Raw genomic sequence first — 15305 nt, forward strand, 5'->3', positions numbered from 1 at the left:
TTTTATTGTAATCCATCAGTTGTTCAGCATGGTTTTTTGTACTCTGGATGAAATCATCTCTCAGAACTTTTCAATTCCCCTTTATTGGATTTCATGTTTATCAATACTTTGTTGGTACAAATACAAACTTGAAGGTATGATATCGAGAAAGAATAATTCGTGATAATGAATGTGATACTGCTTACTAGTAAGTTTGGTTGGTTTGTCAGGCACTGAGAGCTTCATCAGTGCTGAGTGTATAGACAAAACTGAGTTTTGGGAATTTTAAACCTTTACACTTTGGCTGTCCCCTCAGAGGAGATATCCTAAATCTAGCAAACTACTTGGATGCCCCCTCTCAAGGATTATAATAAGATTGCTGGTGATTAAAATGGGTAGGCTTATGCCAGCATACTTTTTTTTCCTTCAAAAAATGTATGTTTTCTTGAAGTTTTCCATTCAAATTGTACAATAAAACAAATAAAGAGATGGAATATATACTGAGATATATGCAAAAAATATCAGCTGATGTTATATAGAAAGAGAATGTGTGAAGTGCTTTTACAGTGGTGCACAGACTGGGCAATAAAATACATATTATTAATGTGGGAGGAAGAAAACGAGACTGCATTGTATATTGGAATAGAAAAAAACTAGGTGGAAGACATAAGACAAATTACTATTGTACATGTATCAATGAACCTGCAATGCATGCTGGTGACGGTTTCACACATTAACATGTTTGAAAAAACTGTTTGCTTTTGATAATTGGAAGGTAGTTGAAGGGTAATGTGTCCTACTCTATAATGTAAAGAACTATGCTAAATTAGGATTTTTAAAGATGTTTTATCATATTATCTCCCTAAATAATTGAAGTAACTTCTCTCAGAATATAGAGTTTAGTGAATGAGAGGAGGATAAAAGAGAATGACCTGTTGTTTTTATCCATTTCAGTTATGGATAAATTTTCACAGAAGACAGAGAATTTTAGATTTTACAGAGATTACATACCTCAGATAAAATTGATTTAGTAGTGACTGTAACTCGAACACTAGTCTGAATTTCTGAAATTGTTCTCTTGTAACTTTAGCTTATATGTGCATGTAGTTTCTATATTTTTTAAAATAATCCTTGCATTTGCAAATGTATGAGGATTTTTTTGTTTATGTGATTGTTTTGCATGTGCCTTTTCTTTTATACACTAGTACCTGGTACAAAGGGAGTTCGATAAATAGTTATTAACCAATAGGTCATTAATCTGATTTTTTAAAATGACAACTCACATTTTTATATATTTTTAAAATTAAAAAAATATTAAATATTTTCTCATCTTTAGTGCTTTTCTAGTAGGACTAAAACTATTTCAAAATTTTGTTGTATATATTATATCAAATAAATAATATCTTAGTAAAATGATTTTACTTCTGTGTTTTTCAGTCTTCTTCGCTCCTCCCTTCCCTTTTCTTTTCATTTCCTTTTGTGATTTTATAAATGTGAGCTTAAAAAATAATCCCTGTTTAATCATGCTTTTTTTTTTTTTTTTAGGTTGTTATGGAGTTGATGGAGAGAGTGACTCTATTATGAGTTCAGCTTCTGAAAATTCCACTGAACCTTGGTTCTGTGATGCCTGTAAATGTGGTGTTTCTCCTAGCTGTGAACTATGTCCTAATCAGGATGGAATTTTCAAGGAGACAGATGCTGGAAGGTTGTCATGATTATGTTGGTTCATATGCCTGCTTTATAATGTGTCTCCTTTTGACTACCCTGTTCTTTTCATTATGATTCTGAGTTGCACACTTTCATTTGATTGCCTCTTTCTAGCTTCTTGGCATAGAGTGAATGGCCAATAGTCTACAAATGGGGAAAGAGGGGGAGGAACGACCATTTATTGAGTACCTGCATTTACCTTTATACCCATGGTCTCATTTAATTTTAATAATGACATGATGAGGCAAGTGGTATAGTTTCCCATTTTATAGATATAGTGCCCAGGCCTCAGAATATTTAAATACTTTATTGGTTCAAGGCACATGCTTGAACAGTCAAATTTCAACCTAGATCTGTCTGACTTGGAGAGCATAAGACAGAACTTATGCAGTGATTTATAAAGAAGTTTAATATGAAGAATTATTAAGCTATGATAAAAAAAGAGTAAACCGTAAGATACAAAGGAACTCTAAAGAATACCCTGGGACTGAGGGGGATTATCCAAGGGATGGCAAGATTGAAAGGGTGCCCTCTGGACTCCGACCAGCTCTGCTAAGAAGCCTCTTCCTCCTCCTCTGTCCGTTACCCTTGAACTGAGTGTCACGCTCACCGTGTAGGGGTTTGCTGAAGAAACTGTCCATCATTTTAGAGTAGTTATTAAAGCATGAATTTGGAGCTGAGAAGACAGTACATTGACAACTAGCACAAACAACTGTGTTCTTTTACTACATTCACACTCATCACATATGAGCAGTTGTCATCATAATAGCATTGCCATCTTTTATGTTCTTTTCAGGAGACTACTGTATGGGGTTGCAATTTGAATATAAGTGATTTTCAACCTTTTGTATTTTATGGAGATCCCTGTCTTCCACTTCCTTTTCCTCCATAATGTAAGAGGGGACTACTTAAGTTTTTATTTTGCCACATATTTCAATATTTCATTATTTTTATTAAACATACTTTATATTTTAACAAGAACAACAAAACAATCTGTCTCTATTATCACCATCATTTCCCGTATTTTGGCATTTAAAAGGATAGGACACATTTTGTTTTAAAATATAGGATAGGCTTTTTTACTTAATAAATTTTAGTTTAGTAAAGTAAAAACTATGTTTCTCATTTTTTTCTCAATTAGAGTACAGGAGGACCTTGAGAAATGTTGGCATACAAGATTGCTGGGATAACCTAGAATCTGTTAGGGAATTTTTGGAGAACCCTGTGTTGATGATGTTCAGGAAAAATGACTGGAAATATTAACTCTGTTTCCTCACCACCCATCTAAAAATAATATGAATATATAACATGATTTGATTTGTTGACATGAGTCTGTGGCTTACGTCATAGACATGGGCATTATATTACGTTTGGACTGCCTTTAGCCTAGAATTAGGGAGTTTAGTAAGCATTAAAAGTGTATACTTGTAAGTTAGATTGCCTACATTTGATTCTGGTCTTTGTTTTTATGATTTTAGGCAAGTGATCTAACCTTTTAATGCCTCAGTTTCCTTAGCATGTTGAGAGGATGAAATGAAATGACTCAGGTAAAACAGCACAGTTTGTGGAACATAGTGAATGGTTAGTAGATGTCTTCTTACTCCCCCAGTGCTGCTGCTGCTACTTCTAGTGCTTTTGTGATACCAGCATTGAACTCCCTAGTTAAGTTTGTCACGGAGTACTAGCTGATGCATACATTTTTTCTGGTAACTCTTCCAATCCTGAGAGTTGAAATAAGTAAGAGTGCTTTGGAAAACACAGAGTTTCCTTTTAGGGAAGATAATTTGTTTTACTTTTTTTCTTGTTAATAATGTAAAAGTTCTATTGAAAAACTGTAATGGTTTCTTCATACTATCATAGCCAGCAAAGCAACTTGTAAAGTAGTTTCTGAAATGAAAATAAAGGAGGTCTTTTCACCCATTTAGATTTCCTGAGAGATATTTATATTGGATCCTGTGGATATTACATATGTGGATGTCTCCCTTGATGGTGCAGCCTGACAGAAATTCTTTTATATACCATTCGGACACTTTGCATATGTTGATGTCCATGCTTACCTATAGGGTGTAGAGGAAATTATAGGCCTTGATATATTTTGAAGGAATGCAATAATACTAGCTTGATTTAAGGCATAATAAGCCAAGAAAATTTAACAAGCCTTTTAGTATTCTAGCTTCAAATAGAAAGCAGGGGAAAAGAAAGGATAACGTATGTAAACAGTGAAAAAGGTTTTGAAGTTGACTTCTATCAACATGACTCTTTCCCTCTATTCTTCATGGGAACCTCCAGCTCTACATAGACTATGATGTGATTTTATGTAAGAAAACCACCATTACATTCTTGTCATTAATTTTTTATTTTTTATCTTATAGAGAGTATTTTATCCTGTTTTGTGTGGTCTTTTAAATCTGACTGTAGGTAATCTTGACATACTGTCCTTTATGTTCTTTGTTGGTTGTCATTCAGTCTGTTGTGAAATTAGGAACTAGATTCCTAAATTTTTAAAATAAATATTATGGTTGCTGTGGCAGGCAGCACTGAATTCCTTAATTCTCAGTTTGTTTTTTCTTCAAAATTCTCTTGAGTTAGTAAGTCTCAGTTCTATTATTTGCTAGCCTTGTTATATTTGAAAATCATTTCAGTCCTTCTGAAACCGATTCTTGGTATGCAAAATGAGAGTCACAATCTCCCTCTGACCAGAAGCTTTTAGGCTTTTATTTTTTCTTGTAGCTAACATTTCTTGAATGAAGACAACAAGCCAGATACTGTACTATATGTACTTGATATGCATCTTTATAACTTTCACACTGCCTTTGTAGTGTTCTGTGCCTAGTAGAAACTTAGTAATTGATTACTGAATGGGAGAATGAAAGAAACATACTGGAAAGGAATTTGTTTTATATTCTGTAAAGCCACCACAGACACAGGGCATTTCAAAATTCAGTTTTATTGATTAATATGGTTTCCATTTTGATATGATGATCTTTTGAGAACTATCTTTCTTCTTAGTCTGCTTTGTTAAAATATGTGAATTTAAAAGAAGTTATTAATTAGTTATACTAGAATCACAGTTTTTGGTAGCTTTATGTGATACTTGTTTTCTGCTCCTTTCCCCAATCAACATGCCATGATAGCTCCAAACAAAATCAATGGTAACAAGGAAGAGGAAATTTTTGATTTCCAGATTTGTCCTAATTACAAAGTTCTAAAGTATGTGCAGCTAAACAAATGAACACAAAACTATTTACAACTGATTATAAGAAGAACCAAAATCATCCTGGCTGTGATTTTCATTGACTTTAATATGTATTTTAATAAGGACTCAAGTTGGTATCCTCACATGAGTGGCTAGAAGAAATGATGCACTTGTGTGCCAATCACACTGAAATGGAAGTTTAAATCTGTAATACTTGTGTGACTTATACTAAAACATTTTAAGAAGGTCAGTATGAAGCAAGCAGCCAGCTGTTGGGTTTATCAGAGATAAACTCCTACAGAGTACAGCGACATTTAATACATCAATGGAGCATGAAAAAACTGCGCAAATTAAATTGAGAAAGCAGCCGCTTGTTGAAGATGTGTATCTTTATATTGAACTTCACAGGATGCATTTGGGAGGTTGGATTAAAATGTTCTATCAAGAAAATCTCAAAGCCTTAGACTTTTTCCCATAAAAAAAGATAACTTAAAAAAAAAGATTTTAAACATTTTCCCCAGTACCTCTGTAGATGATTCTTGGTTTTAGTCCTTTAAGACTCATAATGCATCACAAAACCAGAATCCTGTGACATTCATAGTCTTTCAAGTTGTGATAAAGCAGATTTTGCTGTTAATATATTTGCAAGTTAATAGTGATTTGTCATTTCATTTTTACTCTCTTTCTTACAAAAGTGATATAGATATGCTGTCTAAATTTCAAAGTCAGGGATCCCACATTTTGTTTGGTTGCAAGCAAACAGAAAGGGTGCCAAGTATATTAAAAATGGCTCAGAGCAGTTTTTAAAAAATGAAGTTAGAACCAACTCTTTCTGTTATTTTTTCATTGTGTTGAAATTCTGAGCATTCTTTGTTTAGTCTTAAAGCATCATCCAGACTTTAAAAATATTTGGGGCATATAGATTTTAGTCCATAGGTTGTATGGTGAACAGATGAGGTGAAGGAAAATGTAACTTGCTTATATTATATTAACGTTCTGTACCTTCTTCCAGCAGCATGTTTTAACCTGGGAAGAAAGGAAGTCAAACTGTTTACCAAAACTGTTATAAGATGTGTTCTTAAATATTACAGCAATTGGAAGGGACCTAACAGGATAGGGCAATTTTACCTAATTACTGCAGCATAACCTCACAGTTCTTAAATTAGCATCCTTTATTCTGGAATTGCTTAAAGGAATGAATGTGAATACCTTTCTATGCATCTGAAAATGATGTTTGTTTCAATTGAATAGTAGCTTTATGCCAATATTTAAGAATAGTAGATAACTGCAAAATACAGTGAGTGAATTTTAAGTGAAAGGCAGTTATAGTTGTTAACTCTCAGTTTTGATTAAGCTGCTGGGAAAGTTAAGTGCAACCCTTTTTTCTGTAACTGTGTTATCATTCTATATGTTTCATATTCTTCAGTTATGTTCCTGAGAATGGGAGATTTTAACATTTGATTACAGAATTCTTTCAGTAGTATTCTTAGATAGCACATGTTTTATGTGTTTGTGTTCCATGTGGGAATTTCATGAAAGCAAACTCCTGTCTTCTCTCCTTATAGATGGGTTCATATTGTTTGTGCCCTGTATGTTCCTGGAGTAGCCTTTGGAGATATTGACAAATTACGACCAGTAACACTCACAGAAATGAACTATTCCAAATATGGTGCCAAGGTGAGACAGTATTTTTGATTGTCTGAAAGAGGAAGTTTTTGCTTGTTAGTTTATATGACTTTTTATTTATATAATTGTTGACTACAGAAATATTTATTAGTAATCATGCTATTTGGCATTAAATCACTTTATTGATAGTAGCTTTTTAGAGAGCAAATAGGTATAAATTATTCCATGTATTCTTAATTTAGAATAACACATGGGGTACAATGATAATTGGTGTGACTGCTATTTCCCTGGCACTGTTTACACTGCCTAGTACATAGACCAAAGGCTGTATTATAAGTTGTATCAAATGCAGAACTGATTTCTAGTTTTAAAGTGAAATTTATCAAAATTACTAAAAAGAGTATAAGAAGCACCCTTTATTTTATACAGATTTCAGTGACTCGTTTTATCTTCATGACTACATATAACCTTCTGCCTCGCAAATGATTCTCAGGCTTGTTAGATTATAAGGTTTTTTTGTTTTGTTTTTTGTGAGTCAGGCCTTACTCTGTCACCCAGGCTTGAGTGCAGTGGCATGATCGTGGCTTAGCACAGCCTTGACTTCGTGGGCTCAAGTGATCCTTAAACCTCAGACTCCTAAGTAGGTGGGACTCCAGGTGTGCGCCACCATGCCCAGCTAATTTTTTTGATTTTTTTGTAGAGACGAGGTCTTGCTATGTTTCCCAGGCTGATTTCGAATTCCTGGGCTCAAGTGATCCTTCTGCCTCAGCCTCCCAACGTGCTAGAACCACAGGCGTGAGCCACCATGCCCAGCCCTAACTTTTATATGCACTGGAAAACCAAAAAGTTCATGTGACTCACTTTACTGTTGTAATCTGGAACTGAATCTGCTTTATCTCTGATGTATGCCTGTACATTTAACAGAGTAAATGTACAGAGTTTTTTTGAGCATACAAAGATTTATTAATTGGGAAGCACTCAAAACCAAAAGAGTTTCAGGGAGCTCTACTTTAGCAGCATTAGTAGTGAGCTCGTATAGGCTGATATGGAGCCATAGTACTTAATTGGCTGCAGCGATGTGTTTATCTTATATAGGCATGATCCAGTGGAAAGTTTCTAGTTACACACCTAATGACTAATTGGCTCTTGTGGTTGGTTGAACCTTTTTTCCTTTTTTAAAAATTTGATCAGTTATAAGGAAGTTTTCTAAGTTAAATTTCACTTTGTATGCGATTCTGGGTACAGAAACAATGGCTTCTTGCTTCTTTTGCTTTAAGAAGATATCACTGGGGAGTGGAGTTGAAAATTATATACTCTGTAGCTCATCTGCAAAATTAAATACAATTGTGAATTATAACTGGGACAGTCTTCTGGACCACATTGTCTACCATTTTTAATCGGAATTATGTTCTCCCCTGTGTTTTCAGTTGTTTAGTTTCCTAGCATTTTAAATGATTCAGGCAATTGAGGAAGATTCTATTTTCTTTAATAGATAGTTTTATAATCTAATAAGATTCTACTGTCAGGAAATGTTTCCTTGTATTTACTCTGAAATTGCTTGCTCAATTTCAACATATTACATGAAATTGCCCACTCAGGGAGTTATCCAAAACAGTTTATTTCTGTTAATGGTGTTGACATCCTTTAAGTATTTTAATTTCTCTTTTTCTTTTCTCTCTTTCTCTCCCTCCTTTTCTCTCTCTCATTCTCACTCTCTGTCTCTCTCTCTCGGTTAGATTACTGTTTGCCAGTACTTTTCTCATTCTCTCTCTCTCTGTCTCTCCCTCATGGTTAGATTGCTATTTGCCACTACTTTTATTAGTAAAAGATCATAGTCAGTAGAATGTCAGGATTGGGGGTTTTTTCACATCTATATGAGAATCTTGTTCCTGCTTTTTTTTGTTCATTTTTGATGTCCAGTCAGGTTCTGTCTGCCCAGTATGTAGTCACTATTTTAGTATTAAAACAGTATTTTTAGTATCTCTTAAAATTTTAACATTTTTCTTTATAGTTATTTGTTTAACTAGAGTACATATACTAAATAGTTTTTTAATTTTTCACTGGTAATCTTTCACAATTTAGTTAGATTTTTCTTTTCTAAAGATTCCAATTACTAGAGCAGTTTATATTTGGGACTAGTTTTTTTGTCTCTCTTTTGTTAAGATAGTTAAAAGAAAAAAATTAATTTGATGAGAAGATTTGGAGTAATTTCAACAGTTCATACTTTAGTTTTAATTTTTTTCTTTTCTGTATAGAAGGAATTATATATTATTATCAGTTTCACCTAATATTACTTTTAGTTCTCTTAAAGTTATTTTAAAAATGCAAGATTTCTAGGTTGCAGTGCCTAGATTCTTTGTTAGAGTCTGTCTGGTCATTTATTTATTTCCTTCTATTTTTCAAGCAATATTATATCATTTAAAAGTTAGCATAGCTTAATGATGGGTTTTAAAGTAAGATTATCTTGGGTTGGAGTCTGACTTCTTGTTACTTTCTTTGTTATTTTGAGCAGGTTTTAAATTCAGTTTCACCTCAATTTTTTCATGTGTAACTTGACAATAATTATGGTACCTCTTCTTCATAGTAGTTGTGTTAAATGATTACACGTATTTGTACAGATGGTCTTCAGTTTACAATGGGGTTAGGCCCCAATAAAGCCATTGTAAGTTGAAAATATCAAGTCAAAATTTATTTAACACACTTTAGAACCTAGTGAAAATAATAGCTTAAACATGCTCAGAATACTTACATTAGCCAATACTTTCAAATACAGTCATCTAACACAAAGTCTGTTTTAGAAGAAAATGTTGAATATCTCATGTAGCTTTTGGATACTGTTATGAAAGTGGAGAACAGAATGGTTGTATGGGTACCCAAAGTATGGTTTCTACTGAATATGCATTGCTTTTGCAGTTTTGTAAAGTAAAAAAATCCTAAGTTGAATCATTGTAAATTGGGGACTATATGTATATGTAAAGTGCTTAGAATAGTGCCTAGCACATACTAAGTTTTCAAATAATACCCATTATGATTATATTGTTATTTGTTATTGTCATTATTGAATTAGTCAATTTTTTGTTTATTAGAACTATAAGATAATTACTTTTTTTATATAATCTCTTGGCTTGCTTACAATTATCATTTGTGTTGGTACACAGTTGGTTCACTATTTGTATTTCTTTAGCATTTTAAATATTTACTGGATGCTTCAGATGAGAATGCAGTCTTTGTTCTGAAAATGTCTTTCCTCTGAGAGTTTTCCTGTTATTGTAGGAGTGTAGCTTTTGTGAAGACCCTCGCTTTGCTAGAACTGGAGTTTGCATTAGCTGTGATGCCGGGATGTGCAGAGCCTATTTCCATGTGACCTGTGCCCAGAAAGAAGGTCTGCTTTCAGAGGCAGCGGCAGAAGAGGTAGGTTTATTGAGACCCATAGTTGGTGAATATGTTCATAAGACTTCTTATGACTCTACTATGTCCTATAGCAGGTATAAGTAATAAAAGAAATTTTAAAATTTGTTCTTAAAGTCTTTGCCGAGATCACTGTTCTAAAACTTTAAGAGTAAATATTTATTAGCTTTTTCAGTCTTCTAGCTAATCAGGCATTTGGAAACGTGTTAAAAATTTTTATGGTGAGATCTGATAGATAAAATGAAAAATAATCCAAGGTGTTTTAAAGTATTAAAGTATCAGTATTGCACTTTATCCAAATGTTATAAGATCCACTTATTCATAAAATATGAATATACAGTAAGGATCAGAGAGTTTGAGGGACTCCTTAAGATTCTTTCAAGTAGTCTGAGTTTAAAACTTTTTTCAAAAGAATATAAAAATGTTATTTACTTTTTAAAACTTTGTTTTCTCATGAATAATAGGGGAGATTTCCAGAGATAACATACAATACAGCAATATAACATACACAGAAACAGTTTTGAGAATCCAACTGTGTTCTTTTATATCAGCTATCTAGACATGAAAGAGATTTGCAAAAATGTGAAACAGTAACACACTCCTCACTAAATTTTGTGTGTGTAAATTATAGTTATTTTAATAAAAATGTATGTTTATGTAATTAACTCATTATTTTAAAATAAATTAACAAATATTTTAAAAATTTCTGTTTTAATTGCTAGTATGGTATCTAAAAATATAACTCACATAAACTCCTTGGGTTTTATAATTTTTTTTTTCCTGAGTCGGAATCTCACTCTTGCCCAGGCTGGAGTGCAGTGGCCCACTCATGGCCACCGCAGCCTTAACTTGCTGGGCTCAGGCTATCCTTTTGTCTCAGCCTTCCCAGTAGCTGAAACTACAGGCATACGCTACCATGCCCGGCTAATTTTTTGATTTACTGTAGAGATGAGGTCTCACCAAATTGCCCAGGCTGGTTTTGAATCCCTGAGCTCAGGCAGTTCTCTCACCTCGGCCTCCCAAAGTCCTGGGATTACAGGCATGAGTCATAGTGCCCAGTCCTCAGTAATTTTTAACTGTGTTATATAATCATGTGAGCAGGCTCAGTTGATTCTTTAAGTTCTTACTTAGTAACTGAGTGGTATCCAGTAAATTTTGCTGTATATTCATGATAGCTTTATAATAATATCTAAACCTCTTTTTCTTTAATTGAGTAAATTTTCAGTGTCATATAAAAATGTTTGTTATACTGGACTTTTATCTTTGTACATTAATTTTATCTCCAGAAAATAACATAATTTGATGAAGAAAATCTTGAGGGATACATTTTATGAATAATTGGATCTTATAGCATTTGTATTTTTGATACATATAGCTGCTTTTTTTTCCAGTCTGTGAATCTGAGGAGTTGAACTTTGATAAATTGATGAAGGGTACTGGATGAACAGTGACCTTTTTCGTAGCTACTAGGTAGACATGGAGGTGTACTTATACAATAGGGTTGTGTGGGTAGTTATGGCTACACTCAGGATGGTGGGTAGAAGTGCAAAGGGGCAATGCAAGTAAGACTTAGAGACAAATCCTAGGCAGATATCTGGGTCAGGAGATCTGTAGGTTAACATTAGTTGTCTACCCCTGGAAAATGTTGAACTTTGCAATATATAGGATTCTTTTGTAACCATTTCTTTTAGAACTTATGGAGAGCTTTGTCTTTTATACTGTGGTAGTTTGGATCCCTTTGTATAGCACCACACACCATCCTTTTTGGGAAGATGGTAACTAGTTAATTAACAAAAATGTGTGAAGCAACCATGTATGGGACAATGGGTAATAATGGAGTTTATAGTGATTTGGAAAGTCCAGATCCATCTAAGGCGCACAGGTTAAAATGAAACAAACAAAACATAGTACTAAGCTAAATAGTTTATAATCTGTGGTCTGTAATCTGTACTTGTGAGCTAATTTAGGAAAACTGACAGGGAAATTTGAAATACATCAGGAGATAGAAATTGGGCTGAGGCTTCTTCCTTGTCTTGCTGCCTCCCTTGATTGACTAGGCAGGAGTCCTGGATGCTAGAATAATAAAAATGTGACTTTTTGCACTATTAGCCTTCTCACTCAGTGTACTCTTTTTGGGAGAGATATAATTTAAAGTATATTTGCATATGCTCCTGGTTTGTTGTTATAAACAGATAATTGGAAAATTAGAAAGGTTTCTGAGCAGTGTTTCCAAATCTAAGCCACTGTGTGAGTCAACACTAATGAGGTTTGCTTTTGATAGGAATCATTCTATTAAATGAATCTCTTGACTAATCCTGCACAGTTGTTTCTGAACATTAGGAGTCACATAATAGCATTTTAAGTTAAGAAGCACATTATAATTAAAATAGACCCATTATTCATAAGCATATCTTGCCTTCTATTTCAGTTTTATGTTCTCTTCAGACTTTCTAGGAAGTTTTTTTTAAAGACTGCTTTATCAAGTTGTATTTCTTACTTTTCCTTGGCTGTTTTATGCAGGCTTTTAAAGAAAGATTGAAAAAACAGTAAATATCTCAGTTTCATTTGTGGCATTGTATAGACTTACCATATTTTTTATGTCTTTTTATAGCCTTTTGACAGTGCTTTATCTCACTGGGGATAATTTATATGAAGTTTCTATTCTTTGCGATCCACTCTATGAATATTCCAGATTGATTAAAAATAATCAAAGCATGTTGTGACACATGTCTTATTGAAGGATGTATAAAATCATGTTACAACACAACATATATTATTTTTGAAACTGAAGTATAGTACAGATTCAGTTATGTTGAATGAAATATTATTACGTTTCCCATTATATAATTAGTCTTAAGGTTACTTATATTCCAACTATACTGTATAGTAGTTTTTTCTGTGATTAAAGTATAATTTTGCTACTGTTGAACATTGCTATACTTTGTTTTGTAGAAAACTATATTTGAAACATAAAATTATTTGTAGATTTTGTAATTTTTTTCTACAACTTTTGATTTAGTGAACTACAATCCTTCATGGATTAGATTTCAAGAGTTCAAATTAGATCTTTGGCTATTGAACTGATGCCTTAATATTGCCAAGAAAATGATTGTAGTATTGGACTTTTGGTGGATCAAATAATTTTTAATGGATTTGTAAAGAAGTCACATTGCTTAAATTTAGACATTTGATATGGAAACTTCGTGACTTAATGTGGCCATGTTAGGCATTTGATAATTTATGCTTTATTTTTTAATTATTCTAGATTCTCTCTTATGACAGTTACTCACTACTTTCTCTCACATGCCACATTTTATCAGTTATATTTTTAAAATATTTTTAGACTATGTCCACTACTTGCTAATTAATTGTGTTGCTGTTACCCTAGTCCAAAGCCATCTTTTGTTACCTGGATTAATATAGCAACTTCCTAACTCTTCCACTCTTGCTTTTTTAGAGCAAAGGTTAGCAAAATTGTCTACAAAGACCCAGGTAGAAAATATTTTAGCTTTGAAGGCCTATGGTTTACATCACATCTACTTGTCTTTGTTATTGTTGTTTGAGAACAGCCATAGATAATACATAAATGAATGAGCACGGCTGCTTTCCAGTAAAGATTCATTTGCCAAAATAGGGCCAAATTTGACTTCAAGCTGTAGTTTGCCAGCCTTTTTTCTCCAGAATAGAAGCTACTAGAGAGTACCCTCCAAAGAACTGGAATTATCTTTTGGAGGGTAGGCCTGTTGTAGTACAGGCTTCCCTTTCTACATAAGTGTTCTAGGAACCTGTTGACATCAGCGTACCAGATAGCGTTGTGAGATGCTGCATTCTCCTTCAGTGAACTTTTTTTTGTGGCAAACAGGTGATTGGTTCTTCCACCATGACAGCATACCTGCCCACACCACAGTGAGCGTTCAGCAGTTTTTGACCAAATATGGCCTGACCGCCATGCCCTACCCTCTTTATTCACCCCATCTTGCCCCAAGCATCTTTTTTTTTGTTTCCCTGGATGGTTTTCCGCCTAAGAACAGAAGTCATTTTCCTTGCACTGATTTATAGGCCTGCACTGTTTGATTGTGCTTCATTTTACTGTACTTGTCAGAATTGTGTGTTTTACAAATGGAAGGTTTGTGGCAGCCATGTGTTGAGCGAGACTCTAGGTGCCCTTTTTATATTAGCATGTGCTCACTTTGTGTCTCTGTGTCACATTTTGGTAGTACTTCAACCCTTCCGTTATCATTATGTCTGTTATGGTGACCTGTGATCAGTGATCCTTGATGTGATTATTATAATTGTTTTGGGGCACTGTGAACTGAACCATGTGGGATGTCTCACTTGATAAATGTTGCATGTGTTCTGACTGCTGCACTGACTGGGTTTCCTGTGTCTCTCCCTCTACTCAGGCCACCCCATTCCCTGAGACACAACAATATTAATCCATTGCACTCAGAGACATCTCATGAGTCACCTACCAGCAACTCGATCACACTTTTTTACAAAATATTGAAAAACTAATGACTTCATATTAAATAGTATAGCATAGTATAACAGTTACTTTGTTGTTATGATATTTGGCTAATAATGGACTTTTGGATATCGAGAAACTTATTTATGACAAAAAATCAAAATTTTATATCTTATATGTTTTTAAATATATGCTAACTGTAAAACAGTCACCAGCAGAAATGCTTTGCAGGTTCATTGATACATGTTGTGCAATAGTAGTTTGTTTGGTTTTTCCACCTGGTGTTTTTCTATTTGAATAGACAATGTAGTCTCATTTTCTTCCTCCCACATTAATAAAATGTAATTTATTATCCAGTCTGTTTTTCAAAGATGATGTGAAAGGATATTCTCTTTCTATGTAATGACAGCTGATTTTTAAAAAAATGTATATCTCCATGTATATTCCATCTCTTTATTTGCTTTTTTCATATAATTTGAATGGAAAACTTTAAGGTGGTGTGGGCAGCGCATTTTTGAAAAATTTGCACTGACATGAGATTGTCCTGTATAATCACCAGCAGTCTCTTTATGTCCCCTGAGAGGAACTTTGAGTGGTTTGCTGGATTTATGATGACCTCTCAGAGGGAACATCCGAGTGCAAAGGGTTACAATTAATCCTGTTAATAACTTCAACAATGACCTCTAAGTCTTCACGTGAACACTCACTTAAAATCAAATCTAGGAATGACGTTTAGTGAGGAAGCCATGTTGAAAGCTGAGATGACCAAAAACTGGGCCCCTTGTGCCAAACAGGCAAGTTATGAATGTAAAAGAAAAGTTATTGAAGAAAATTTAAAGTTCTACTTTAGTGAACATGTGAATGATAAAGTTGTAGTGGTCTGGTTAGAAGATCAGACCACCCACAACATTTTCTTAAGCCAGA

The 15305-nt window shown here is 33.7% G+C and overlaps 1 protein-coding gene across 1 annotated transcript in view; it reads left to right on the forward strand.

The window, feature by feature from the left end:
- Window positions 1-1524: 1524 nt before the first annotated feature.
- The window catches only part of PHF14 (PHD finger protein 14), a gene marked incomplete at its 5' end in the record, with an annotated part of 157476 nt that continues 143695 nt past the window's right edge, over window positions 1525-15305 (forward strand). Inside the window, 3 exons of the mRNA XM_008063504.1 lie at window positions 1525-1684; window positions 6448-6559; window positions 9782-9919. Of these exons, the coding sequence (XP_008061695.1) occupies window positions 1525-1684; window positions 6448-6559; window positions 9782-9919 (410 nt within the window). The remainder of the gene's footprint in view (window positions 1685-6447; window positions 6560-9781; window positions 9920-15305) is intronic.

The sequence above is a fragment of the Carlito syrichta genome, unplaced genomic scaffold (assembly GCF_000164805.1).
Source record: "Carlito syrichta isolate Samal-C Ts95f unplaced genomic scaffold, Tarsius_syrichta-2.0.1 Scaffold306890, whole genome shotgun sequence".
In the NCBI taxonomy this organism is placed as follows: domain Eukaryota; kingdom Metazoa; phylum Chordata; class Mammalia; order Primates; family Tarsiidae; genus Carlito; species Carlito syrichta.